The sequence below is a fragment of the Pteropus alecto genome, unplaced genomic scaffold (genome assembly GCF_000325575.1).
Source record: "Pteropus alecto unplaced genomic scaffold, ASM32557v1 scaffold25, whole genome shotgun sequence".
Classification (NCBI taxonomy): domain Eukaryota; kingdom Metazoa; phylum Chordata; class Mammalia; order Chiroptera; family Pteropodidae; genus Pteropus; species Pteropus alecto.
In genome coordinates this window covers 35668918-35694847 of record NW_006441955.1, presented here as the reverse complement: position 1 = coordinate 35694847, position 25930 = coordinate 35668918, and the positions used below count along the sequence as shown (strand labels likewise).

At 33.0% G+C, this 25930-nt stretch overlaps 1 protein-coding gene and 1 pseudogene across 3 annotated transcripts in view; both read left to right on the top strand.

Annotated features, from left to right (window-relative positions):
• The window catches only part of EVI5 (ecotropic viral integration site 5), a 186353-nt gene that overhangs the window by 102873 nt on the left and 57550 nt on the right, over window positions 1–25930 (top strand). For all 3 annotated transcript variants that reach the window (XM_015595263.2, XM_015595262.2, XM_006919412.3), the window contains 5 exons: window positions 6680–6814; window positions 9339–9479; window positions 10394–10552; window positions 16058–16204; window positions 23358–23453. In XM_015595263.2, the coding sequence (XP_015450749.1) occupies window positions 6680–6814; window positions 9339–9479; window positions 10394–10552; window positions 16058–16204; window positions 23358–23453 (678 nt within the window). The remainder of the gene's footprint in view (window positions 1–6679; window positions 6815–9338; window positions 9480–10393; window positions 10553–16057; window positions 16205–23357; window positions 23454–25930) is intronic.
• On the top strand, window positions 21766–21884 carry LOC112485810 (annotated as a pseudogene).

The window sequence follows — 25930 nt, the reverse complement described above, 5'->3', positions numbered from 1 at the left end:
GAAGTTATTCATTTTTTATAAACTTTTAAATGAGTGACCCTTGCTGACTGATCAGCCATAAATGTGACAGTTGTCATTTAGTAAAACAAATTGCATATTTGTCCAGGTTACTAATTTGAATATGAAATATACTCTTCTAAGAATTTCTTATTATAAGAATATTGCATGAGATGTTTAAAATTTTTTAGATGCTTAGATTTTTAATATATCATTAATTCTTAGAACAGTACATATAAAGACAATATATTAGGCTTTTAAAAATATTATTTCAATCCTTATATGGCTTAAATGTTAAGAACATGGGCTCTGTAGTTCATATTCCTAATTAACAGAACTGCTGATTGCTGTTTGACCTTACTGAGACTTTTTAGTTACCTTATTAGTAAAGTCACAGGAATGTAATGTACAGCATAAGGAAAATAGTCAATAATATTGTAACTTTGTATGGTGACAGGTGGTTACTAGACTTACTGTGGTGATCACATCGTAAGATATTTAAATGTCAAATCACTATGTTATACATCTGAAACTAATATGATATTGTATATCAACTGTAATAAATTTAAAAGAAGTTGTGGTGAAGGTTAAATGAGAATACAAAGCACTGAGCAGTTGTCTGGCATATAATAATCACTCTAGATGTTAGCTGCTATCATCATCGTTATTATCATCATAAACTTTGAAACCTGTTTTATAAATAACACTTTTTCCCCCTGTGGGGAAAAAAACAGGTAGTTTACAGTCCACAGCAGCATCTTTTAACATTGCCACTTCAATGCCAGTCCTGCCACTCAGTGGTTGTATGTCTTTGAATAAATTACTTAACTTTTCTGTACTACAGTTTGTATAAGAGAAGGTTGTTGAGACTTAAGGGGGTTATACTCTAGAATAATGCCTGCCACATAGTGAGTGGTCAATCAATGGTAGCTATCATTAGGATTAGTATTAACATTATTTCATTATTATGATTCCACCAGCTTGTATGGCTAATGGCATAGATTGCTAGCAATAAAAACCAAAATGTACAAAGAACTAAAATTGATATGGTAAAATTTTTAATAGACTAAATATTGACAGAAGTTTTACAAGTATCACTTTCCTGACAGAATTTAAATCTACAGAAGTTTCAGCAGGGAAAATTGAAAATGGTAGAAATAATTGTGAAGAAAGAGAATTCAATTGCAGAAACTCTAATGGTCATATTTGAAATGGACCAGAAAACAAACAACAACAATAAAACCTCTAATCAATCAGTTTAATCTTATTTGTAAAATTTACCCTGTGTTAGGGTTCTCCAGAGAAACAGAACCAATAGGATATATACACATACAGATTTATTGTGAGCAATTGGCATATGCCATTATGAAAGCTGAGAAGTCTCACAATCCACAGTCTGCAATCTGGATACCTAGAAAACCCAGTGGTGTAAGTCCTTTCTTGAGTCCAAAGGCCTGACAGCTGGGGAAACTGATGTTGTAAATCCCAGTCCAAGAGTAGGAGAAGCCTGATGTCCCAGCTCAAGCAGGTAGAAAGGAAACGAGTCTTCTCTTCCTCTGCTTTTTGTTCTCTTTGGGCACTTAACAGGTTGAACAATGCCCACTCACACTGGGCAGGGCAGTCTACTGAGTCATCTGGAGCCATCTCATAGACACACCTATAAGTAGTGTTTAATCTGGGCACCACATGGCCTAATCAAGTTGACACATAAAATTAACCATCACAAATCCAACCCTTGTCAATTTGGTACCTATGTGTATATCTTCTTAAATGACACTTCATCTTCACTTACAGATAATAGCAAGGTCATAATTCTGCCTAATATATAATTATGCTACACACAACCAGAAATGCACTAACACCTTCCCAGAAAAGGAAGTAAAGTCTTCGAGTGATGTTTTCTCCTTGTAATTTAAATATTATTATGTAAAATTAATACTTATATAATACTGTGATATAAAGTTAATGCATCTTAATATTACATATAGGAATAAGAGGAAAGGAGATAGAGATAGAGATACACAAACGTATTCATAGCAAAATTAAAAGGAACTACTCATGACCATTACCATTCTCGTTTCTGTAACATGTCACATGGTCATAGCTAGTATTTATGACGACCTTCTTCCAGTACTCACTCTCTATTCACTTTGCCTTCAACAAGTACCTCAGCTGGTCATGGTTCTTTACTTTGTGGGGTGACCCAAACCTTCATTTCTGAAGGGTCTGGGCCTTTAGTAATTTTTCTTGGATTGGGTTGTTACAATTTTTCATTGACCTTAATCACGGGGCATGGTAATAATAAAAGACACCTTCAAGGATTTTCTGTATTCCAGACATAGTCTTCCTAATCTCCGTTGTGGAATAGTAGTCCAGTTTCTCCTTGGTAGTCAAGATCAGTCACCTCAGCCAGCACTATAACTCACTTCTTTGCCTGTTGCTTCAGAGGCATAAGGATCCCAGAGTGGCTAGGTGAGTCTTAACTTAAGTTTAGTGAAATCATTGTTGTGTCTGTTGGTGGAAGCATTCTTCCCTCTGGAACTAAGACTTCTAGAACAGCAGAGTATAAAGTCTCAAAGCAGATATTTTGCTTATGAGTCACTAGGGTAACAGTGATTGGTGTCACTCCTATTTCCACTTCTTGATGCCTGTCTTTATGAATCCTTATTATGGGAGACACAGCACCATATATTGGGTGCTGATTCAGAGCGTACTCATACTTCTGGAGAACCTTGCTCCAGCCCTGCAAGGTATTGCCACCTTGCAGGCACTGTAACTGAGTCTTCAAAAGGCCATTCCACTGTTCTATCAAACTGCTTCAGGATATTAGGGAACATAAAACTAGTAAATTCCACTAGCACGGGCCCATCTTTGCACTTTTGCTGTGAAGTGAGTTCTTTGACCAGTTTGCAATACCATGCTGGTAGATAAGGCATTCTGTAAGTATATGGATGATAGTTGTGTTAGAAACATTGTGTGCAGGAAAGGCAAATCCATATCCACAGTAGGTGTCTATTCCAGTAAGAACAAAATGCTGCCCCTTCCGTGATAGAAGCAGTCTAGTGTAATCAACCTGCTACCAGGTAGCTAGCTGGCTGATCACCCCAGGGAATGATATCATATCAGGGTTTTGGTGTTGGTCTCTGCTGCTGGCAGATTGGACACTCAACAGTGGCCATAGCCTTGGTGAGTGAAAGTCCATGTTGGTGAGCCCATGCATAACCTCCACCCCTATCACAATGGCTGCTTTGTTTTTAAGCCTACGGGCAATAACAGGAGTGGCTGGGGAAAGAGGCTGAGTGGTATCTCCAGCATGGATCATACTATCCAACTGCTTTTTTAAATCCTCTTCTGCTGAAGTCACCCTTTGGTGAGCATTCACATGGGACACAAATGTCTTCACATTTTCAGCCCATTCAGAGAAGTCTGTTTACATATATCTTCCTCACATTTCTTTGTCACCAGTTTTCCCTTCTAAATAAAACCAAGGCATGTCCAGCATTTCTGATTCACTCATTATGGGCAACCTTTTGGTCCATGTTTCAGTCAACCAGCCAAACAAAAGATAGAGTCTTTTCTAGCTCCCCAGGCTGCAACAATAAATGCAGAATCTGTTTAGTGAGCCTATATCAATATTAGGAATTGATTCCAATGAAAATACTTTTTGTCTAATAAAAATGCATAAGAATATAATTGGACAGGGATAATTGCTGTATAGAAAAATTGATAATGGGATGGAATTGGCTTAGTGAAGTTAGAGTCATTCTGAATACTTTTAAAGGTATATCAATGCTTGCATAATTTTCAGTAACATGTCTGTATTAATAAACATAGAATCAAAACTTCCTCAGGCTCAAAATAGTAGGTTCCAGGTGGAGGAATTGTAAAAATGCCTTATTCATTACAAGTCAATGTGAAGGTAACATAAAATATTAAATAATACTCACTGTAAGTGCTACAATGAATAGGAGGGGATATATATAGGACTATTTCAATAGTCCAAAGAAAGAGGAAGGCATGAATAGAAACAAAGACAATAAAGATGGAGAGGAATAGACAATATCAAAATATTTGGAAGAAAAATTACCAAGGTTTTGTGATTAAATGGTGTGAGTTGAATAGAAGAGGGGAAGTTTTGACTTGGTCATATGGTAGATGGTCGGATCCTTTGCAGAATAGTAAATATGTTAGCAGGAAAAGATGGGGAGTTCAGTTTTAACATGTTGAATGTGAGATGGATACGAGGTTAACCAGCTGCAGAAAACCATTAGGAAGTTGTGAATAGGATCTGTAGCTTAATAAAAAGATCTGGGCTGGAAATATGAACTTGAGAGTCATCACTCTGTCTATATTGTCTATCATCTGTTGTTCCCGGAGTTCCATTACTGTATGTTTTCTATCCCTCTTCCTGTCCCTCTTTCCTTCTACTTTCCCCTTTTTGCTATTTTATAGATGCTTCCTTGGTGATTTCATCTATTGCCTGTGTAGACTATATATAGACAATACCTGTTACATATAGACAGTGAAACTGCCTAAACATACAGACTATATAGACAGTGGATGAAATCACATAGTGAGAAAACTAACAGAAAAATTGAGAGAAAACAAACAATATTGAAACCCTGGGGTCTACTGATTGATACACACACAGAGACAGACATCGATACCTATCAAGTAGAACTGGCAGAGGAGACAGAGAAGATAGGCAAGAGAACCATGGAAGAGTAACATCCCAAGATCTGAGGGAGGAGAAAGTTTTAAGTAAGAGTAGTCAGTTGACTGTCTAGTGAAGGTAAGAGCTGAAAGAAAGGGCTTTCATTGAGTTTTTATGTTGTTGCAGGGTATTGATATTGTCAGTGATTAGAGCAGTTTTATCAAGAGATGAGGACTAAAGCTAGTTTGCAGTGGGTTGAGGAACAAATGGGAAGTATGAAAGGGGAAATAACATGTATAAACTATGGAACTTAGAATTTGTTCCTTTAACAACAGAGGACAACTAGAAGTTTTGTAAATTTTATTGAAAAAAAAAATTTCCCACTATTAGTACAGTTCTTTGTGCTTAGTTGGATCAGTTGGTTTATCCCAGATCAATGAGTCTATTCTTATATGGGCCATTTGGGTTTAATGTATTCCTGGGGATCTCCTAATATAGAGTCTTGGCAAACAAACCTGAACTACAGTTGTCAGGTATTTAGATTAGGGCAACAAAACAAAACAAACAAACAAACAAAAACCTAGTATTACTCAAAAATAACTATGATTCATTTAAACAAAAATTACAATACCTGCAGTTTGGATATGGTCATTCCAAAAGAGTGATTTTTCCCTATTTGGTAAGGTAAGTCTTTGCCAAAGCGATATACCTGTTGCAGATGTACTTCTTGTATTGAAATATTGGTTTAATAGTATCAGAAAATTACTAGGAGAAATAATGTGTAATACATTGAATTAAAAAGTCATTTGTTTACTGAGTAAACTGTTCATTTAAAAAAATGACATCTTTTTGGGTAACTAGGGCAATTATATTTTAATTAAGCACTTAATGGTTTTTTAATAGAATTCTAGTTTGACATCTATTTTGTTCCTAATATATTGAAGAGTAAAAGAAATTCTTTACTCATGCTACTTCAGTAGGGGATTGCTCCCTATGACTCTACTTTGGAATTTTGAGTTGCCACTTTGCTACATGAATTAAATGTGAAGTGATAGATTATTTTAGGAAGTTTTTTATAGTGGTGAATTGATATCTTTTTGCTTTTAAAGAACAACTTCTGTATAGAAACTGGTTTAAAAAGAAATTTCTTAAGTGGCTGCATTGAATTCACATTATAGAGTAGGAAAGGAAATGGAAAGATTTCATTCTTTCATGGTTAATTTCTTTATGCAGCATCTGCAGTTTTCTCTGCTTCCAGCAATCATTTTCATGCATATCTTTATAGAGATCTATATTTCTATAAGAAAATACATTTTTGTTCTGCCTGGAATTTAGGATGGTTCACATTGTGGATCCCTTGCTTTTATTTCTATTAGATTAAAATAGAATTTTCAGTAAATGCGTACCTGTCTTTTGTAGTCTATGATAGTACTGTCTAATACCAATGTTATGTGAGCCACATATACATTTTAAAATGCCATATTAAAAGTAGTAATTACAGATAAAATTAATAACTTTGTTTAATTCAGTGTATTCAAAATATTATTTGAACAGGTAATCAATATAAAAATTATTAATGAGATAGTATGCCTTTTGTATTTCATATTTTCAAAATCCAGTTTGTATTTGCACTTAAAACCTTTCTCAGTTTGGCCTAGTCACATTTCAAGTGCTTGGTAGCAACATGTGGCCAGTGGCTATGCTGTTGTGCAGTACAGGTCTAAAGAGTCAGAACAAATCTTAGTATCTGGATGGATAGAAAGATAAGAGATATTTATCTTCTATAAATTAGATTTATTTAGTGTAATAACTAGTTACCAATACCTAATAATGTGATCATCTTTATATGCCAAATGTGGACTTTTTTATTCATCGGAAAGTTAATTGGAGGAGCTATGCTGAAAACATTGGGTAAATAAAACTTTCACTATTTGGTTGCCCTTAACTGTATTGTATAATTGCATTTATTTTAATTGTATATACATGTTCATACTTTGTGAAGTTTCAGTATATGTCTGTAATTTGTAGCATAAATGCAGTTCCAACTACAGTGAAGACTTTGTGCTACAGTTAGAGAAGGAATTGGTCCAAGCTCGTTTGAGTGAAGCCGAGTCTCAGTGTGCACTAAAGGAGATGCAAGATAAGGTCCTGGATATAGAAAAGGTGAGAACAACATAAATGCCGTTACTCCCAAATTAGAGGAAATATGTGGTAGATATTTGTTAAGTACTTACTGAGCAGTTAAATTGGACTTTGTGTTTTTACACATTAGAAACCTTACATATTAGTTACTAAGAGGAAAGGGAAACAAAATATTCCTAATTGTTCTTTGCTGTTGCCATACTACTTCGAGTACTGTATTTTAGGGTAAAATGGACGTTAGAATTCTTTTAGAGGAAAACAACCAGGATAAATAATATTTAAATGTCGGAAAAGAGACGCTTAGAGGATAGAAAGTAAATAATATTTAAATGTCGGAAAAGAGACGCTTAGGGGATAGAAATTAAATAATATTTAAATGTCAGAAAAGAGACGCTTAGGGGATAGAAATTAACTGTTGTAATATCTTCATCTGTAAGAAGTCAGATATAATACATAAACATTTCAGGGAAAATTTCATGTGAGTGTAACTTGCGACTTTCCATGGCACAATAAGCCACCTCAGGATATACAGGAAGATCTTAGCCTGAGGTATTTTACAGAAGCTAATTTACCTCTTTTCAAGGTCACTAAAGAACTTTAAGGATTGAATAAGTAGTAGAAATAGAAACATTTTTAGGTTTCTTGTAACCGTCAGACTTGAGAGTCTGTTCTGGATCAACTCTGAATCTGTTTTCTCATCTATAAAATCATTGAGGGCTTAGGCTCTATGTTGAGTTTGTTCCTTTTACCGATGGGTAGTATCTAGCTATTGAATCAAAGGTTCATAAATAATGGACATGACAGACACAAGTTATTCTTAACTGTTTCTTAATGAAATAGAACAGGGCGCAACTCTTATCAGTAGTGGAATAATTTTGCTAGAAATCTGCTTGCTATTTTTATATTATTTTTGGAAAATTTATTCTATTTGTCCAAAAAAAAGCCAACAAAAATGCTGTGAGAAATGCATACAGAAAATTTGGTCTCTAACTTAGGAGTATTCTGGGCTCTGTGATTTAGATAGGAATCTGGATCTCTCCATTTTGAATATTTAGTACAAAGAAATGCCCTTGGGTCCAATTTAAAAATGGATTTCTTAAGTAGCTTTGTTGGTATTCATGGTATAGAGTAGAAAGGAAATTGAAAGGTTTCATGCTATCTATGGTTAATTTCTTCATGCAGGATTCTCTTTTTATGCAGATGCAGTCAATTTCTTGATTTCAATTGAGAAAATAAAGTCCATCATAAAAATGTGTAGTTGGCAAGAATATCCTTTATTCCATCATCTCTGTTGGCTAAAATTTTCATGTCCACCATGAATTATTTTATAGATAGAAAATTTCATAGATTCAGACCTTCATATTTCAGTAGTACCTGTTTATCTAAGGAACATTTTTTTTTTTTTTTTGAACTGGGGCCTAATTTAGGATCTCTTGGTCACTCCCCAGAGCAGTTTAATACAGGACTACCCTATATCCTAAGGTGAGTCTTTCAGTATGGTAGGAGAGTAATCTAATCTTATACCCTTGAAACAAATATTTAGATCATCTTGGTGTTAATTTAATGACTATTGATATAGTGACTAATATACTGAGATTTTATACCCCTTTCCAAAGCGACATGATGAGAAAACACAAGAAAACAGATTTTAGAACATTCTTTTCCATAAATTTTAAAAATGTAAATGATGTTTATGCTTCATTTGGAGTCCTATTCAGAGGTTAGTAAGTTTATTGCATGTTGAAAAACATTTTTAATCCTGTTGCTCTATAACACTGATTTAGTATTCTTTTAAACAAATAGACCTTCTGTATTCTCAAAATAAAGTACAATTACCCTCACACATTCCTGGGGGGCATGTAGAAGAGTACAGCTGCTTTGGAAAAGTTTGACCGTATCTTAAAAGTTAAGTGAGAATTGCCATCTGATTCAACAGTTCTCCTTGGTATAGACTCAAGAGAATTAAAAACATATGTCTACACAAAAACTTTTACTCAAATATTCATAGCAGCATTATTCATAATAACCAAAAAGTAGAAACAACCCAAATTTCTGTCGACTGATAATAAATAAAATGTGGTATATCTGTATAATAGAATGTTATTTGCTATCAAAAGGGATGAACCTTGAAAGCATGCTAAGTGAAAGAAGCTAATCATAAAAGACCACGTATTGTATGATTCCATTTATATGAAATGTCCAGAATAGGCAACTCCATAGAGACGGAAAGTAGATTAGGAGTGTCCAGGGGCTGAGAGAAGGGTAAATGTTGAGTGACTAGTAATGGCAATAGGGTTTCTTTTGGGGGTATTAAAATATTCTGAAATTAAATTGTGATGATGGTTGCGCAACCCTGTGAAAAACCTTAAAAACCACTGACTAGTGTACATTAAAAGGGTAAGTTTTATGGTTTGTGAATTATATCTCAATAAAACTGTATAAAATTAAGTATAATTACATATAGAACAAAATAACTCTTATTTATATATGCTGTATTTCATTGTTTAAATTTTAAAATCCCAAATTAAATTTTCTCTTGCTTTAGAGAAACAACTCCTTTCCTGATGAGAATAACATTGCAAGGCTTCAAGAAGAACTCATTGCCGTGAAACTGAGAGAAGCAGAAGCTATTATGGGTTTGAAAGAACTTAGACAACAAGTCAAGGATTTAGAGGAACACTGGCAGGTATATCAATATATTTTATGTGATTTTTAAAAAGAGTGTCAAACCTGAATATCCAGTTTGTATGGGTTTGAAGTAACTGATGACCAACACTAGGATATAAATTTAAAATGAGAAAACCCGTTTAATGTACAAAATTGAGAGTGTTTATAAATTGAAAGTACCTTTAAGCTGTTTCTACCTTGTTTAACTCTTATAATTAAAGGAAAGATAAAACAGAGATCAACTTATATTTTTTGTTGTTGTTATACCATTGTAATTTATATAACTTTTTCTAAAAAACTATAAGAAAATAATCTTGTATATAGTATATATTTCTTTTATTGATATCTGTTTTTCAATGTGAAATATCAGAAGGCTAACACTAATATAAATTTTTCTATAACTTTGTAATTTGTTTTGAAAACTAATTATCTCATAAAATAAATCAGACATTTTGCTAGTTATATGCCAACAAATTTACTTACATACGAGGCAGAGAACAAACAACCAGAATCTATAAGACAGAAGAGAGAGAGGGAAGAAAACAAAAACTACATGGCATAATGATCTCGGTGTGGATTTGGGGTAGGTGATCGGTCTAGCAAAGACTGAAATTAGTTCTTGACATTGCTGTGGCTTTTTTTCCCCCCAAAATAACTGATGACCAACACTAGGATATAAATTACAGGCAGCACTAAAGTGGAAATTAAAAAGAAACAAAACTGAACCTTCATCGCAGATATTTTGAGACTACTCTTAATTTCTAATATTGCCTCCTTAATTCATGAATAGTTCCATTTTTTCCATTTCCTTACGACTTTGTTAAAAATAATGTGAAAACCTCTCATAGTCCTGGGCCTGAAATAATTGCTCAGTAATGTTAGCTCTTATTTTGATACTGACAATATTTGTTGCAATATAATTTTTTGTTTTAGCGCCACTTAGCTCGTACTTCTGGGAGATGGAAAGATCCACCTAAGAAAAATGCTGTGAATGAGTTACAAGATGAACTGATGACCATTCGTCTTAGAGAAGCTGAAACACAGGCAGAAATAAGAGAAATAAAACAAAGGATGATGGAAATGGAAACACAGGTATGATGGAAAGCCCAATAACTTTAAAAATACCTTGAGCAGACCAAATGTTTATGCACAGATGTATCATCCCTAGACAAGAGCTAAAAGGTGTATATATGAAACTGTCTAGATTGCAGTTTTCTAGCCCAAATAAAAACGGCTAAAATTTGTGTTCTTTGATATCAGATATTTAATGTCTTTGACCCATTCAACAAAATGTAGGCAAGTCACAAAACTCCATTTAACTTTGTTGCCTATTGTACAATTTGGGAGAGAATATTCTTATATAGCAAAATTCCTCCACCTAAACACTGTTGACATTTTGGACCAGATAAATCTCTATTGTAGGGACTGGCCTTTGCATTTTAAGATTTTTAGCAGCATCTCTGGTCTCTACCTACTAGATGCCAGTAGCACCATGTGTCTCCCTTTTCCCTACCCCACGTTGTGATGACCAAAAGTGTCTCCACACATTACCAGATGTCCCTTGGGAGGGGCAAAATTGCCCCACTTGAGAATCACTGATGTAGAATATAATGTGAACGATGCTTCCTAAAGTTGTGTAATGTGGTGACTGAGCAGTCAATTCCAAAATTATGATTCCTTCTTCTCAAGTTCCCCTATCCCTAATAAACCCTATCTTAAATATACTTGATTTAAGATCTTAAAAGTCCTTTATATGAAATCCGTTTGCAGTATAACAGTACATTTGGTACATTTGGTTATTATATATTTGTGTAGACTGTTTTCTCCCTTCTCTGTAATGTTAGTTCATTTTCACAATACTTATTCAGTCAGTAGGGGGCATAGTTAACTCATGTATCGTTCTGTATACCTACATGCAAAAACCGATCATTCCAACTTAAACGTGATAAAATGAATATGTAAATACTTTAGAATAGAAATACTTTGTTTTATGTTGTTCAAAGTTATTTTCTAATAATTAAAAATAATAGTAAGATAATGACAAGTAGAAATCTAGCTTTTATAATGGGAAGTTTTATTTTTATAATCAAATTTTATCTCAGTATAGATATTAAAGATGCAAACATGGCTTTTAAGCCACGTTCAGGATTTATTTCAGAGTGGGTGTAGGTGAATGAATCAAATCAACAAACGTGATTTTGAGAACTTGTGAATACAAAGTACTGTCCAACCTTCAAAAATCTTATAGTTGAGGAATCAGGCTATTCATAAACTATATTAAATATAATTCACCATATGAGTTGATGGACGTTGACTAGATTTATTGTGATAAGCATTTTACAATATATGTAAGTCATATCATTATACTGTACACCTTAGACTTATGCAGTGCTGTATGTCAGTTATATTGATAAACTAGAAAATATATAATTCAGAAATCTAGTAATTAGAGAGTTAGAAATTACTATGAAGACTAGGAGGAAAAAGTTAATTCCAACGAGGTGGTTTAGGGGAAGGCTTTCTGAGGAATTTGTATTTTGAATTGTGCCTAATGAGTGTGAATTTGGATGGATTTTGCTGGAAAAAGAATTGTTCCTAAGTGCCAGTGCTTGAACTGAGGATGATCCATGAAGTTTTCTCATTGCAAAATAGAAAAATAACTAAAAACAGTGTTGTGTAATGGTAATGCTATATTAGTCATCAAAAGAGTTTTATATATCAAACACCCATGTATCCAACACATAGATTAAGATGTGTCCTTGAATACATACACTCCAGTTCCTTCATTTTTAGTGACTTGTAGAAAAGTCCACCTAGGGAGTATACTTCAGTTTATTGAGCCGCATTCCTCTTTGTACCAATATTTGCTATTATAAATAGTGCTGCTCTGAGTATTCTTGCACTTGGTTCCTTTAGTATGTTTCTAAGAGTTTCTTCAGTACAGGTTTTTTTAAAAAAAAAATTTTCTGTGCCAAGAACCCCTTTGGCAGTCTGTAGCCTGTGGACCCCTTCTCAAAATAATGTTTTTACCCCTTCTCAAAGTAATGTTTTTAATGCATAAATTAAAATACACTTCTTCTAAAAAGACATACAGACAGCCAGCAGGCATATGAAAAGATGCTCAGCTTCATTAGCTATTAGGGAAATGCAAATCAAAACCACTGTGAGATACCAACTTACATCTGTAAGAATGGCTGTTATCACCAAGGCAATAACAAGTGTTGGAGAGGTTGTGGGGGGAAAAGGAACCCTCATACACTGCTGGTGGGAAGGTAAATTGGTTACAGCCACTACGGAAAACAGTATGGAGGTTCCTCAAAAAAATAATAGAATTACCATATTAACCAGCAATCTCTCTTCGGGGTATCTACCCAATGTATTTGAAAACACTTATCCGTAAAGATATATGCGGCATTATTCATAGTGGCCAAGACATGGAAATAAACGAAGTGTTCTTCGATAAATAATGGGATAAAGAAGATGTGGTACATATATACAATGAACTATTACTAAGCCTTAGAAGATGAAATACTGCCATTCTCAACAGCAAAAGTTGAGAACCATATGATTTCACTCATATGTGGGAATATAAAACTGAAAGCAACAAACAAACAAGGCAAACAAATAAACAAAAACTCATAGACACAGACAACAGTTTAGTGGTTACCAGAGGGAAAAGGGTCAAATGTATGGTGACAGAAGATTTGACTTTGGGCAGTGAACACATAATACAATATACAGATGATGTATTATTGAATTGTACACTTGAAACCTATATAATTTTATTAACCAATGTCACCCCAATAAATTTAATTTAAAAATGAAATACATAAGATTGCAAAGCAGAACAGTTATATTGAGGTACAGTTATTAAAGTGCTAAAAAGCAAACAAATTTGTGACATAGAACACATACACAGAGACATATACAACACATTCCCATTGCTGGATTCAGGTTTTTAATACTTCAGATTTTTCGTACTTAAGTTAGATTGTACTATAACTTTCCTTCTTGGGGAGATTCTTACCTGGCTTTAGTACCAAGGTTATAGTAAGCTTAGTGAATGAGTTGGGTTGTATTTTATCTTTTTCTGTTCTCAGAAATTTTATTGTGAGATTGGAATTACTCATCGCATGAATATATACTGCAATTTATTTCTTTAAACAGTCTTCTTTTGTGAGAATAGTAACTATGGGTCCTAATTGTTCAAGAGGTATAAATCTTTTCAAGTTTCCTGTGTCTTCTTGAGTCTGGTTTGGTAAAATAAAGCAAATTTCTACAAGACTTCAAGAAAATAAAGAAGATGCAAAGAAATTCTCTTAGGAATAAAAAGGGACATAAATAGAGATCCAGTGAAAATACTTTAAAAAAATATTCTTGGAACAACTTTAAGTGATAAATTTGAAATTTGAAAAGTTAGATGGAATGGATAGTATCTTTAAGGAAATATGATATGACTTGAGTGTTTTTGTTTTTGTTTTTTTTTCCTCTGAGCTTCTTGGACCTGGGGATTTGTGTCTGCCATGAAATTTAGAAAACTTTTGATCCTTATTTCTCCAAATATTTCTTTTGTTTCAAACTGTCTTTTTTGAGGATTTCAGTTACATGTACGTTTGATTGTTTAGTGTCCAGCAATTCTTGGATGCTCTGTACTCCCCTACCCTCTGCTCATTATTTTTTTCTCTTTGTATTTCAGTTTCTATTGCCTGAAATATTTTTGTCAACTGATAATTAAGTTACTGATTCTTTCTTCTACTTGGTGGATTGTCTGGTGAACTATTAATGGTATTCTTCACATCAATTACTGTGTTGATCATTTCTAACACTTCTATTCTTATAGTTTTCATTTCTCTGCTGATATTATTACCTATCTAATCTTGCATGTTTTTCACCTTTTCCTTAGAGCTTTTAGCATATTAATCACAGTTATTTTAAATTCCCTATGAGATAATTTCAACATCTGTCGTATATGAGGCTCGTTCTGTTGATTGCTTTGTCTCTTGGTGCAGTGTTTTGTTTTTCTTACCTTTTCCTATGCTTTGTAATTTTTTTGTGAAAACTGGATATCTTGTGTAGGACAGTAAACTAAGATAAATATTTTTTATGCCTGGAAATGGGCACACCTTTTCTTCTGCTAGCATGTTAATGTGGGGGATTTGAGTTAATATGGTCAGGAGCTGAGCTGGGTTTGAGGTTTGTCGTTTCTGTGGTTACCTCATTGTACCACAGGCTTCAAATTCCTCTAGCAGTATCTTATTTTTAGATTGGGGGCTGGTTTGCCAAAGGGTTTTCTCAATGTCTGCAGGTCTTTCCTTTGTACAACGCTTCAAAGAGGTTCGGTCTCCAGCAGTATTCCACTGTTACCTGTTACAGGAAGTTGGAGGGACAGAGAACACCTCTGCCCTATTGTTCTGATATAGTCTCGATCAGGCTACATTGTATCCCTGGATCCTCTGTTTATGTCTAATAATTTTAAACATAAACTTATATTAAGTCTCTGATTTTATTATCTAGAGTTCTTACAAATCTATTCTTGCTCTCTTTTAGTCTCCTGTTCCTCACTCGTAGTCATTTCTTGGGTTTTATTTATGTATGATTGTTTTGTGATTTTGGATCATGGAATTGTATTCAGGGGTGCAGGAAGGAGTTTTATCTGTGGGAATTCTTTGCAGCTTATATTTAAGGTATGTACCTCTGAAGTGTAATTATTTGTTTTAGTGGTAGGAGGCAAGACAGTAGAAAGACTCGTAGACATTTTGAGTACAGTACTAAGGTGCTCTTAATTTTGTAGACAGACAGTATTCATTGATTAAAAAATGAAAAAGAAAAGAGTAATATAGACTGACCTCAAGTCAGTCATTTCAGGGAATATGTGTATGTGTTTTATTTAGCATGCCTTATAATACACTAAGCAGCTAGCATTTATTGAGTTCTTACTATACATTAAGCTTGTTACGTGTATTATTTAATTCTGAAGACCACCAAATGAGAAATAAGTAGTATTTTTTATACATTTTTCAAATGAGGAAATAAATACTCAGAGATATTAACTAATTTGCTTAATCACCCAATAACAAGCCAGAATTCAAAATCAGTCCATGCTCCATAAAAATAGACTCTGCTGTGCATTGGAGGAATGTAGATACGTACATGAAACATTTCCTGACATCAGTAAATGTTGATGGTACCTTTAGTCAATCTGTGCTTTATTTTGGGAATTGGAAAGAGGAGCTAAATTCATCATCTTCCTGTATCTGCCCACTTTGTACCACATTGCTTATTTCAGAGATTTAATACTTTTAAGTTTTATGTAAGCACTCTTATAGTTTACAGATATTTATTGTATAAATGGTAAATTGAACTATAATGGGAGTTTCTGATATAGACCTTTTGTATTCTTTTGGGTGATTTGATTTTAAAAGCAACTTTATAATTTTTTTTAAGTTTTTAACTATTTGTTGAATAAAACTGACCTATAACTAATAATAACAGCAATTTTTATAATGTTGTATAGGCATGAAAAGGGTAGGTAGAAATAGAAATTTTTTTCAGGCCTTTTCTCTATATAATCTGAGTATTTATATTTTTAATTATTAGAACCAGATCAACAGTAACCATCTTCGAAGAGCAGAACAAGAGGTGATCAGTCTACAGGAAAAGGTGCAGTATCTTTCTGCGCAGAACAAAGGACTGCTTACTCAATTAAGCGAGGCGAAGCGCAGACAAGCAGAGATTGAATGTAAGGTAAATAAATCAACTAGCTAGGTTTTTTTGTCAATATAAAATGCCTTTTTTTGTACTGTCTCATCATTGATTACATTATCTTAAAACCAAATAAAGCCAAAAGATGCTAGTTTTGTTTCCCACTTTTCTTGATCTTGATTTTCTTGAACTTGCTTTCAGACCAGGTTAGCTCATCTTTCTCTGAGGTGGATTTCTGGCAGGAAACCTCATTTTCAACTACTCGGTTAAATGCCAGTGCAGGAAATTAAGTTAACTAACTGGTTAAAAACTTGTATTGCTTTACAGATTTTCTTTTGACCTGTAGTCCTTTAAAACAGAAGCTTTTAATGTCTCAACCAAAAAAGATAAGTATTTTAAAGAGGTTGGGGCACCTCCGCTTTGTTAAGTACCTTATAGTGACTAGTTCGCAATCATATTGACATGTGTTTTCAGAATAGAGGAGAGAGCTAAAGAAGTGTATGTGTACCAGTGGGTTGAGAAAATTTTATACATTTCCCATTATTTTAATCAGTTTTCCTTTTTTTATGAAGTATTTGGATTCATAAAGTATGAAAAATTATTTGAATGCAAGTACATTTTTTCTCAAATAAATTTACAGTATTAACAGTGGTGAGAGAGAGGGGGGATGGAAGTGGGGTGGAAAGAGACGGGGTATGTGTGTGAAATAACTAAAGAGATGACTGTGGTCTGAGAGTTAGAATGGATTTCTGAAGACAAGTTATGGGATTTTAAAAATAAACTAAACATCCATCTTTCCTTGGTGAGATAGTAAGAATGATGCCCTTTAAGGATTTCAGCCTTATTATTCTGTGATAAGAAATAAGACTTTCAATGGCACATATAAAGCTGTAATTCCATCAACTTCTTCTGGTGTCATTAAAAACCAAGAGTGAAGCTTGAGTGGTTTATCAGTGTCACTGAAATCCAGAGATGAAATTACATCCTAATAAATATGCATGGCTGTTACAATTTACACAGACAGAAATCTGTAGACAGTGCTGAACTTCATGCTAACTTAGGAGGAGCTCTTCTTGAAGGATATGACTAAACTAATTTAGAAATAAAATGATGTGGCATGAAGTCATAGCAGTTTGATTTGTTGTACTAATATCTGACTTTTTATTATGCTATAATGTCTGTACTGACTTATATTTAATAGAGAACTAAATTTAATCTTTTTTCATTTTTGGTCTAACTTTTCCTTAAAATACTGTTACTGGATTTAATGTTGCTCCTCAAATGCCTTAGCACCTTTAAATCAAGGTAAAGTGTTCTTGGGAAATAAATATTTGGAGAGTTTACTGATGAAAATAATTGTTCTCTTTGAATTTATCTAAGCAATGGGCTCAGATTCAAAATTTTAGAGAATTTAAAGAACTGTTTTGAGATTTAAAAGATTTTTTAATTGTTTATTAATACAGCTGTGAAGTATATTACAAATGCTGACTCATATCTCCCCTGTGTTTAAGCTGTATATTGATTTATTCAATTTTTTATAATGCTTTTGCAGATTTTAAAAATGACCAGTGTATTGTCACTCTATCACCTGTACATTCTGATTAATTGTATTTATTTTACCTTGTTACATTGCAATAATTCAGGAACTAACTTAACTTTCAAGGAAGTTAGCCCTTCCATTAAGTAACTCTGATTCATTTTCATTTAGTTTTATATAACTATAGCTTAAGATTTGTTGATAAGTAATTATTAAAGTTCATTTTATTTTTCATTTATATAAAATGTTAGGATGCTGTTCTACTATTAACTTTATTTTCCCTCTGTAACTGAATTTGAATATCTCACTTAAAGATGAAATAGTACAAGTCAATGGTCCAAATTCATCTGGAAGCAAAACCTGATTTGAATTGATATATGGCCATTTATTATTTTTATTTAGCCCACTTGTATGGGTATTTATACTTAACTGCTTCATTGTGTTGAGCATCAAAATATACAGTTTCATTATGGATGCTGCCTGAGATCCCACTGAAAAAGACTAATATATGGTTTATACACCTTATTACTTTTCTAAAATCTAAAAAATTTGACATTCCATAACACACCTGGCTCCCAAGACTTTAGGAATGAGATTGTGGGATTTTCTACATAAATCTAAATTTGAAGATTAGAGAAATATTTTATATTCTCTAGTTCTGTCTGTCTGTCTGTCTGTCTCTCTCTCTCGCTCTCTCTTTCTCTCTCTCTGTGTGTGTGTGTGTATATATATATATATTCATGAGAAAAGTTATATTAATTTCTATACAAACTTGTGAAATTGTGTAATAAATAATGTTAAGTGAGGAAAATCAATCAAAGCATTTTACTATAATTATAATATTATAACACCCCTGTTCCCTTCTATCTCATTCCCTTCCTGGCCCTACCACATACCCTTTCTTTTATTTTTTTTCAGGTAATGCTTTTATTATTTTCTGATATGTCCTTTTAGAATTTCTTTTAGGCAAATACTAACAAATAAAAGTGCGTAATTTTTCTTCTTACTTTCTTATGTGAAAGCATACTATATGTTTTGCTTTTTGTTTTTGTCATATGTTTTATAGAATCTTAAATATCAGTCCTTAAAGAGTCCTCTCATTAGTTTTAAGGTACACTGTTTTCTTTTGCGTGGATATACTATAGGATACTTAACTGGGCCCTTGTTCATGGGCAAGTAGGCTGTTCCCAGTTTTGCTACTACAAGCAGAGTATAGTGAATAACATTGCACACATATAATTTCAGATGTATAGAAGTATATCTACACTTTCTATGGGATAGATTCCTATAAATTTTATTGTTTGGACAAAGGATAAGTAACATTTTTGCTTTTCATAGATTTTGTCAAATTATCCTCCTTAGGATTGTACCATTTTGTACTTTGACCAGTAGGCATGATAGTTTCTTTTTCTTCATTGTGTTACATACAAAGCGTGTAGACAAATCTTTTCATTTTAAATAGGTGTAATTTACGTATTCTAGGACAGTGATTCTCAAAGAGATGAGGAGGAGGTAAGATTGGAGGCTTCAAATAATGATGGCATCTACCTATATATTTATCAAATATTTGGGTGTCTTCTCTTTGTCAGTTATTCTCATAGGCACTGTGGATACAGTAGTGAAGAAGGTGAGCATAATGTTTAGTGAGACAATAAGTAAAAAATAGATAAGATTATTACTAATGGTATACTGTACAATGGGAGTTAAGGGGAAGTGGTAATAAAGATTGAGTGCCAGAAGATGGTTTCAGAGCTAGGACCTGAAGAGTAAGAATCAGCCTTGTGAAGAGCCATGGGACAATCCCTGCATGAAAAGGGTCACAGAGTTCAAGACCCAAAAGTAGGAAAGACCTTGGTTGCTGAGTCTTGTGTATAATGAAAGGCTTAATAAATTAAAGCCAGAGAGGTAGGCTGGGATTCCACTTCTTACTGCCATGTAAATTTTTATAGCCCATGGTAACAAGTTTGGGTTTCACTTAAAAGTACTATGGGAAGCCAATGAAAGGTTTTAAGTGGGAAAGCAACATTTTTTTTTTTTCTGTTTTACTATATTTGCTTCAGATTTTCTTACTTTTGATTTTGAAATAATTTTATGTTTAAAGAAAAGTGGCAAAAGTAGTATAGAGAATCCCCATATACACTTTAATTAGCTCCTCCTAATTTTAACATCTTACATAACCATAGTACATTTATCAGTAGTAAGAAATGAACATTGGTGCAATGTTATCACTAAACTACAGACTTTATTCACATTTCCCCCATTGTGTCTCAATCTTCTCTGATTTGTAACAGCTTCTCAGTGTTTTCTTATCTTTCATTACATTGACTATTGAAGAATACTAGTCAGGTATTTTTGTAGAATATCTCGCAATTTGGGATCATCTGATGTTTTCTCATGCTTAGACCAAGGTATTTTAGGAAAGAATACAGAGATGAATTGTCTTTCTCAGCATATCATATCACGAGGCATATTGTATTGATATATATTACTTCTAGTGCTGTTAACCTTGTCATTTGATTAAGTTGGTGTCTGCCAGCTTTCTCCATTGCAAAGTGCTTTCCTCTCAGACTCTGTTCATTGCAAGCAAGACAGTAAGTCCAGTCCATGGTTCAAGGTGAGCATTAAGCTACAACTCCTGAAGGAAAGAGTCTCAAAGGATTTGTGGACGTATCTTAAAAATACCACAATAATTATATATTCAGTGGGAACTGTTTTGAGGCTGTGCAAATATCCTTAAAGTTTCAGCAACTAATTCTAGCATTTATTAGGGGATGTTGCTTTAGCAATTACTGTAATTACTTTTTTTTAAAGGACTAGATGCCACTGTGTGTGGAAATGGATTTAAGGTGGAATGGGAGAGAGATTTGAGGATAGAGACGCTAGCTTTGGTCTCAGGAATTGGCAGTGGAGCTAAAGAGAAATATGTCAATTCAAGATCTATTTTTCTAGAGAACGATAAGACTTGATGATTAGATTTGAGGGGGACAATATTAGGGGGAAATTGATGCCTATATTTTTGGTTTTGTACTTAATAAAATTTTTTATACAATGGTAACTAATTTTATATATAATTAGTAGATTATAAATGTATTAGTTATCTATTGCTATTTAACACATCACCTCTAAAACTAATAAGCACTAATATCTCAGAGTTTCTGTGGTTCAAATTCAGGAGCAGCTTAGCTAAGTGGTTCTTAAGGATATGTAGGAGTTAGTCAAGGAAAGGTAACAGAGAGTTCAGTAGGTAAAGGGAATAGCTTTTGTGAAGATTAGAAGTGAAAAAGAACATGTCGTTTGAACTAAAAGAAGTTCATTCTAGCTGGAGGTGAGCCTGGAAAAGAATACTGGTAAGACATGAACCTGGATCCAAATCATACAGCGTCTTAGACACCAGTATAGGGACCTGGAACGTTATCTCAAGATTTGAGGAGTGCCATTAAAGTGTTTAAAATAAGGGAGCGACAAGACAAGATTTGAATTTTATTAAACATAGACATTGGTGTACTGGAGCCAACTAATAAAGGGTTATAAGAACCATTTCTTAAATTTTCGGGAATTTTGTGGCACAGTTGTTAAGCAGCCATATTAAAATTGTTATATAACATAATTATGGTAGAGCAAAGGTAATAAACAGTCAGATTTCATCACTTCTTGATTATTTTTGCATTTCACTATTATCCGTGCTTTTGAAGTTATTTATACCTGTTTTAGCAGTATGGTGGAAACACCATAGTGTGCTACTGCATATTTCTTCCCAACTCAGTATTTCATACATGTTATGTTGGCAGCTTAAAAGAAACCATGGTAGAAATATTTATATGACATAAATTGGCAAACTACATATCAGGGCTTGATTTATTGTTTTGTTGATTGTGTAGACCAGGAGTTGGCAAACTATAGCACATAGCTCAAATCTGCCTGGCTGCCTGTTTTTGTAAATAAAGTTTTATTGGAATACAGCCTTGTTCATTCATTTATGTGCTGTCTATGGCAACTTTCACACTCCAGCGGCATATAGAGAAGTTACCATAGACTGTATGGCTCTCAGGTCTAAAATATTTACTGTCTCTACGGCTGTGCCACCCTGAACACACCCAGTCCTATCTGATCTTGGAAGCTAAGTAGGGTTGGGCCTGGTTAGTACTTGGATGGGAGACTACCTTGGAAGACCAGGTGCTGTAGGTGTAAAAAATAATAAAATAAAATTAAAATAAAATATTTACTATCTGGCCATTTAAGGAAAAGTTTTTGACTCTGTTCTAAATTAATAATGCAGATTAAAGCTTAAGAATGTGTTGTACCTTCAGACTTTACATTGTGAATAGCACAAAATATTAAGGAGATTTTCTTCTTATATTTAGTTACTATTATCAAATCAGCAAAAACTTGCTCCCATCATTGACAAATAAGTGAAATTCTAACACAAGTCTTCATTTCACTTTCATCTTCTAACATAAACAAAAATACTTAACCAGTGTTCATATCAATACTTTACTTATTCCTCAATTTCAGCCATAGGTAGCTTATGGATACAAGAGTTTGGCAAAAATAAATGAAAGCATTTTGTAAGAATATATTGACTAGATAAAATTTACAATAATGAGTATTGAATATCTTATCATATGTATGTTTCAAACTGTACATCCTTTATATCAGTTTATTATAAAATATGTATAAATTATAATAAACTTACATAAACACACATGTGTGTACAAATACACACATACGCACACACATGCATGCATGAACACTTCTACCTGAGAGCTGGTTGTTAAGTGTTTATCAGCACAACACTGGGTACAGAAATTACATGTTCTGGCCGTATGCACATTTGCAAGGTATTTAAAGCAGTATTTGCTTGAAGTGAAGTACCAATATCATATCTGAGGTACAAGAATATAAATTTTCATTTAAAAGCTTAATTATTATACTTTTACTACATTTAATATTTTTAAAATTTTTGATATTAAATTTTGATATTATATGATATTACTGTTAGGTGCTAAATTTCTTGGATGGTCACCATGTTACACATTCTTGATACTAAGTGATTGGTAAATTTCAATTGAAGTTAATGGAGGAGCAAATATTTTTGTATGCCCTATTTTTCTCTACCATATTTTCTTCATATTTTGTTATTTCTGGATCAATATTATTTAGCATAAATATTATAAAATATGGTTTAAGAGTTTTTCCTTTGTGAAGTTTTGAGGTGGTAGAGATACATTAATGTAGAATTGTGATATAATTAATATTTATTATTATTTGTAGTATAATGTAAATAGTCATTGACATACTGTATTAGTATCCATATTCTAATGTTTGTTTTCCTAGTTACTTATGTGTTAAAGGTTCTCAATCATTATTCTTGCAATGAAAAAATTAACAGCTTTCACAATCCCTAATAATTTTAAGTTAATTTTTGATTGTAAACATTTGGGCAATATTTATATGAGTAGTATTTCTTAATATTTAAAGATGGAATGCTATTCTGTATTCTTCATATCAAGTTCAGGAAATAATGGCTTTTTCTCTCATTTAATCATGGGTTTATTTGTTATTTTCTAAATTTTGAGACAGATTTCAACTATGTTTTGTTTATTATTAGTTTGGTTTATTATATGGTTTATTATTGGTTTATTTTGTTTGCTACCCTAGAATAAGGAAGAAGTGATGGCTGTGAGACTCCGGGAAGCAGATAGCATAGCTGCTGTGGCTGAACTGCAGCAGCACATTGCTGAACTTGAAATCCAGGTACCATATGAAAATAATTTTATATATAAATAAATAGTCTCTTCTTCCCTCTGTACCTGAACAGTGACTTATATCTTTACCCTGATGACTGCGATCCTATTTTTAAAACTTATTCTTTTCCAAGTCCATTCTTTTTATTGTGGTAAAGTACACATAACATGAAGTTTTCCATTTTAAAGTATCCAGTTCTGTGACATTAGTACATTCACAGTGTTGTGCAGTCAATCTTTCATCTTGCAGAACTGAAACTCTATATCCATTAAACAACAACTTCTCATTCTCCTCTTCCCCTAGCCCCTGGAAACCTCCATTCTACTTTCTGTCTCTGAATTTGACTACTTTAGGTACCTCATATAAGTAAAATCATACAGTATTTGTCTTTTTGCGATGGCATATTTTATTTAGCATAATGTCACTACGGTTCATCCAAGTCGTAATACGTGTCAGAATTTTCTTCCTTTTTAAGGCTGGATAATATTGCATTGTATGTGTATGCCACATTTTGTTTATTCATTTATCTGTTGACGAACACTTAGGTTGTTTCCACCTTTTGGCTGTTGTGAATAATGCTGCTATGAACATGGTGTACAAATATCTGTTTGAGTCCCTGCTTTCATTTCTTTGGGGTGTATTCCCATAAGTGGAATTGCTGGATCGTGTGGTTATTCTATGTTTAATTTTTTGAGGAATTGCTATACTGTTTTCCACTGCAGCTACACTACTTTCTTCACATTCCTACTAGCAAAGCACAAGAGTCTCAATTTCTTCACATCCTCACCAACACTTACTAATTTTCTTTTTTTTTATAATAGCCATCATAATAGGTGTGAAGGGATATCTCATTGTGGTTTTGATTTGCATTTCCCTAAAGATCAGTGATGTTGAGCACCTTTTTATGTGCTTATTTGCCTTTGTATATCTTCTTTAGAGAAATGTCTATGCAAGTCCTTTGCCCATTTTTTAATCAAGTTGTTCTTGAGTTTTAGAAGTTCCTTATAGAATATTCTCAATGTCAATCTCTTACCAAAAATATGGTTTACGAATATTTTCTCCCGTTCTTTGGGTTGCCTTTTTGCTTTGTTGTTATCGCCTTTTGATGTACAGGTATTTAATTTTTTTGAAGTCAAATTTACCTATTTTTTTCTTTTTTGCCTGTGTTCCAAGTCCATTTTTGAATGACAGTTTATCATATGTCTATATTGTCAAAGCTATTTTCAAAAGAAAATTTAAAGCTTTAAAAATAAATGTTATGTCACTACGTATGTCCTACTTCTTATTGTACAATATAAGATAATACATTTCCAATATGGGCAAAGCATTATGTTTAAAATCTTATTTCTTTCACAATTTTTTATTATGTTCTCTTCCAAGTCATAAATACAGTTTTCTTTGCAACATCTAGAATTTTTTCCCACCTGAAAGGTCCTTTTGTCTTTAAATTTCAATTCAAAATTCAGTTAATTTCTAAGACTTACATATTATATTATAACCTCATCTTTTGATCTTAGTCAATATGTTATCACAATTCATTATGACATATAAGTTTACAAAACAGTACCCTTTATGTTCTGTTGATAATATTTCCACAAAGTAGCACATATTTAGAAAAACTTCAGATATGCATAATGTATTTGTAATTAGCTATTTAAATCATACTGTCATGCAATTCTAGTTTAGTCTGTACTTTCCTAACATCAAGAAAATTATAGTTTTGCCACATTTCTATATATCTTAGTCACAAAATAGCAAGGTTTAAATCTTTTTCTTGATTCCGAAATCCTTACTAAAATGAAGAACTTGGTATGATGAATGTTTTGTTTAAAATGAAATATACCATGTCATTTTTGAAAAACAAAAGAAAATCATGTAATTTTTCCTATCAATGACAGTATGCTAACATCAATTGGCACTTGATTAAGTGATAACTGGAATCCTCATTGCCAAATTCATTGGTATTTTTTTAGTATTTATCCTGCTTGAGCTTATCTCATTCGTCATTATTGATCACTTGATCCTCTGCATTCTTCTCCTTCCTTGGCTTTCCTAACACCTCTAACTTTTGACCCTATTCTTTTTTGTTTAAATGTTGTTTTCTGTCTTCTCTATCAGTTCTGAATGTTTGTATTCTGAGAACTTGATTTTTCGGCTTTTTATAAACTATTCAAATGACGAGTCTCACTTACATGTCTTTAGGAACCATCTTTACAACAATGAATCCCATAGAACTTCAGCTCTAGCGTCAGTAATTTTTAAAAACATAAAAAAAAAATTATTAATGTAATATACAGAGAAGTGCATAAACAAGGCAAAATTATAATATATATAAAAACATTATACATATGACCACTGTAAAGAATGTTGCCTGTACCCCAGAATTCTACCCAATCACACCATACTCTCTTATTCTGAATTTTACGTTAATTTTATGATAATCATAAAATTTATGGTGATTACCATAAAACTCCTTATAGTTGTGT